We start from the raw sequence: 3,837 nt of genomic DNA on the forward strand, positions 1-3,837 counted from the left end.
TACCTGGCACTCTCCTACTTTACTCACCTCACTCTATAAATACTATACACCTAACATAACATTCTATCACTACTCATTCACTCACTAACTCATTCTCCAAATAACAATTTAAGGTAGCCAAAACCAAATTAATTAGTAATTAACAAACTCAACCATGGGGATCCTTTCCTATTTGTGCTACTCTCTCTTTTATCTTTCTATATTTTTCATCATTAGGCTTTTGTTCCAATCAAGAAAATTCAAAAACCTTCCACCAGGTCCAACTTCTCTTCCTATAATTGGTAACCTTCACCATCTCAAACGTCCCCTAAACCGTACCTTTAAGGCACTCACTGAAAAGTATGGTAACGTGATTTCCCTTTGGTTTGGTTCACGTCTTGTTGTCGTTGTTTCTTCACTTTCCGAATTTCAAGAATGTTTTACAAAAAACGACGTTGTCCTAGCAAATAGACCACGGTTTTTATCCGGAAAATATATTTTCTACAATTACACCACTTTAGGATCTACCTCCTACGGTGAACACTGGCGTAACCTTCGTCGTATCACTTCCCTTGATGTTCTTTCAAACCACCGTATCAACAACTTTGCTCCTATCCGAAGAGACGAGACTCAGAGGTTGATCAAGAAGTTGGCTGAAGATTCATCCACTAAATTTGCTGAAGTAGAACTTACTTTCAGGTTTTTCGATATGACCTTCAACAACATCATGAGAATGATCTCTGGAAAGAGATACTATGGTGATGATTGCGACATATCTGAGGTTCAAGAAGCAAGTCAATTTAGGGATATGGTATCTGAACTGTTGCAGTTATCAGGAGCAAACAATAAGACTGATTTCATGCCCTTGTTAAAGTTTCTTGACTTTGAAAACTTGGAGAAGAGAGTCAAGCGTATTGGTGAAAAGAATGATGTATTTTTGAGTGGACTCCTTCAAGAGCAACGTAGCAAGAAAGAACGTACAAATACCATGATAGATCATCTTCTAAACATGCAAGAATCACAGCCAGAGTACTACACCGATACAATCATCAAAGGCCTTTGTTTGGTAAGTACATAATAATAATTATTGTTTCTATTAATCGTACAAATTATAGTTATATAACCTTAGCTTAATCTTATTTTACACATTTACATATATATAACTAAATATTGTTAAGGATTTAAGGGATATATATTGTCAACGTAATAAAGTTTTACATTTACATCCGATGAAAACTACCATTTTGTCACATCATACTTTTGTTAAGGTACTTTAAAATTAGTGGTGTATGACATAGAAAAAGTTGATATATATCCTATTAGATGTTAGTGTACAACCATTTTACAGATATGATATATGTATTCATTTAGGGAACTTCTATGGTACACTCACAATTTTGAGTGTACCGGTACTCTTGTTTCATAAAATATATAAATTAAAGATCACTTTAATGAAATAAAAAGGTATTTGTCAATATTTATATTTTAGAAAATATCATTTCATAAGAAAAATCATCATTTCATTGTTTATAAGGATCATATTACAAAATTTACATTTTGTCATAAAAAATAATCAATATTCATTCTTATGAGTAATAAAAATTCTTAAAAATTAAATTTTATTTCGTCGAAACTTTTGGTATATAAAATTTAATTATCTTAGTTGTCAATGATAGAAAATAATTATTTTTCTTCAAAAAAACAACTCATTTATTATTAATTTTACGACTTGGTGTACCAATACACTCAAATTATTGTTGGATGTACCATGGAATTTGCCTTATATTAAACGGTATTATTTGATTTAAAATAAAATTGATTGAATTTGGTTGAATTTATAGGCAATGCTCCTTGCTGGAACGGACTCATCTGCCGTAACATTAGAGTGGACCATGTCAAATATTTTGAACTATCCAGAGGTATTGAAAAAGGTAAGAGATGAAGTGGATACTCATGTAGGACAAGATCGTTTGGTTGATGAATCAGACCTTCCGAAACTAACTTACCTAAGAAATGTTATCTACGAGACCCTTCGATTGTATACTCCTGCTCCATTGTTATTACCACACTCAACTGCAGATGAGTGCATTATGGGAGGATACAAAGTTCCGCGCGACACCATAGTATTGATCAATGCTTGGGCCATTCATAGAGACCCTGAAACATGGAGTGAAGCCACAACTTTCAAGCCGGAGAGGTTCGACAAAAAAGGAGAGTTGGAGAAGATGATTGCATTTGGAATGGGAAGAAGGGCATGTCCAGGAGAAGGTTTAGCTCTTCGAGCAATTAGCATGACATTGGCATTATTGGTTCAATGCTTTGATTGGAAACGTATAAACGATGAAAAAATTGATATGTCAGAACGAGATGGGTTCACTATGACAAAGTTACTACCATTGAAGGCCATGTGTAAAACTCGTCCGGTCGTCAACAAGGTTTTCAAGTAATTCATCTAAGGAAAGTCAATCAAAAATGTTATATGTACTATGTTCGCATATAAATCATATCATATCATTTGTAATTTGTTGTCAAATCTGCGTGCTCAAATAATTGTAATATGTGTAGTGATCGGTATGCACATGGATTTTCTCAAATAAAAGTTTTTATTTGTAATTCTTAATATCTATTGTAGCCACTCAAATAATTAAGTGCGTGGAACGTGATAAGAAACCACTTAAATAGGGTAGCTACAAAATAAAGAATTAGTACTATCAGAGTGAGTGGGTACAAAATAAACAGTTACTGTAGACTGTAGTACTAAAAAACTTTGATGTATGCTTACGTACAGGTTTGTCGTTGTCTTTACATACATGTGTGGCTGCTGCTAACTCTTTTTTGTATAGTCAAATTATCTATATGGCTGTATGTATTGTATTTGTATATATATTTTATTTATTTTATACGTCATAGTTTTGTTTTTTGAACGGCATTTTATACGTCATAGTAATAATTTATTTTCGGATTAATATTGTTATGAAAGTCACTTTATCAATTGAAACAGAAAAAGGGAGTATCTCCAACCTAATCCGTACACAGTTTCTGGTTTGCGATCCATGACTTTTTCCAATATATTTTTGCATAATTGAAAAATTTCCAAGCTATGAAATCTTAAGATAGTCAAACATTCCCAGACACAATTTTTACGAGGTTGTTCATGCATAAAAGTTGTGTCACTATGTTTCCTGTCATATATGTGGCTAAAAATTAGGGGTGTTGAAATCTAAATCAACACAAATTAAATTGTAAATCCATTAAAAAAACTAAAAAACTACACAAAACTAAACATTACCAAGTGTATTTTGATTTTGATGTCCTTTTGTGAAAAACCCTTGGATGATATCAGATTTTAGATTTTTGTTCGTAACAAATCCAAATCAAATCTAGCCAAACCAAACCAAACACATTCATTTTAATACTTATTCATTTTCTTTTATTACTATGATAATTGCATCGATTGTTATGAAAATAACCAAAATAAGAGCGATAAAATATAGGAATGAAGAGAAAAGTTAATGTTTAGAGAAATTGGGGGATTTTTTTAAAAAAAAAGAGTGAGTGAGTGTGCTAGAGAGGCGCAAAACTTGTGAGATGAAAACTATAGATGGAAGGTCTTGTTCTATTCTTGTGTGTCATTCTAATATCGTAAATGAGTCTCAAATGCGTTTGAAGCGTGGTAGATATTATACTATTTCTATTTTTTGGTACAAGTGGAGGTAAATATAAAAAAGAAAGTAAGCTAAAAAGAAAGATAAACCAATACATATATTTTTTAATAGATTAATAAAAGAGTATTTTTTGTAGAGAATGATAAACTAATACTTATGATTAATATATTTTTAACATTAAAAGTATTATAAC

General features: G+C 31.8%; 1 protein-coding gene across 1 annotated transcript; it reads left to right on the top strand.

The window, feature by feature from the left end:
- Positions 1 to 2,785, top strand: LOC25493449 (isoflavone 2'-hydroxylase-like). Its single transcript, NM_001425029.1, has 2 exons — positions 1 to 1,045; positions 1,821 to 2,785. The coding sequence occupies exons 1-2, from the start codon at positions 155 to 157 to the stop codon at positions 2,424 to 2,426; spliced, it is 1,497 nt and encodes a 498-aa protein (NP_001411958.1). The 5' UTR covers positions 1 to 154; the 3' UTR covers positions 2,427 to 2,785.
- The last annotated feature ends 1,052 nt before the right edge of the window (positions 2,786 to 3,837 follow it).

This window comes from Medicago truncatula, chromosome 4 (genome assembly GCF_003473485.1).
Source record: "Medicago truncatula cultivar Jemalong A17 chromosome 4, MtrunA17r5.0-ANR, whole genome shotgun sequence".
NCBI classification, from domain to species: domain Eukaryota; kingdom Viridiplantae; phylum Streptophyta; class Magnoliopsida; order Fabales; family Fabaceae; genus Medicago; species Medicago truncatula.

Coding starts and splice junctions, on each gene's coding strand:
- LOC25493449 (NM_001425029.1), top strand. CDS start 155: ATGGGGATCCTTTCCTATTTGTGCTACTCTCTCTTTTATCTTTCTATA. Junction 1,046..1,820: donor TCATCAAAGGCCTTTGTTTG/GTAAGTACATAA, acceptor TTGAATTTATAG/GCAATGCTCCTTGCTGGAAC.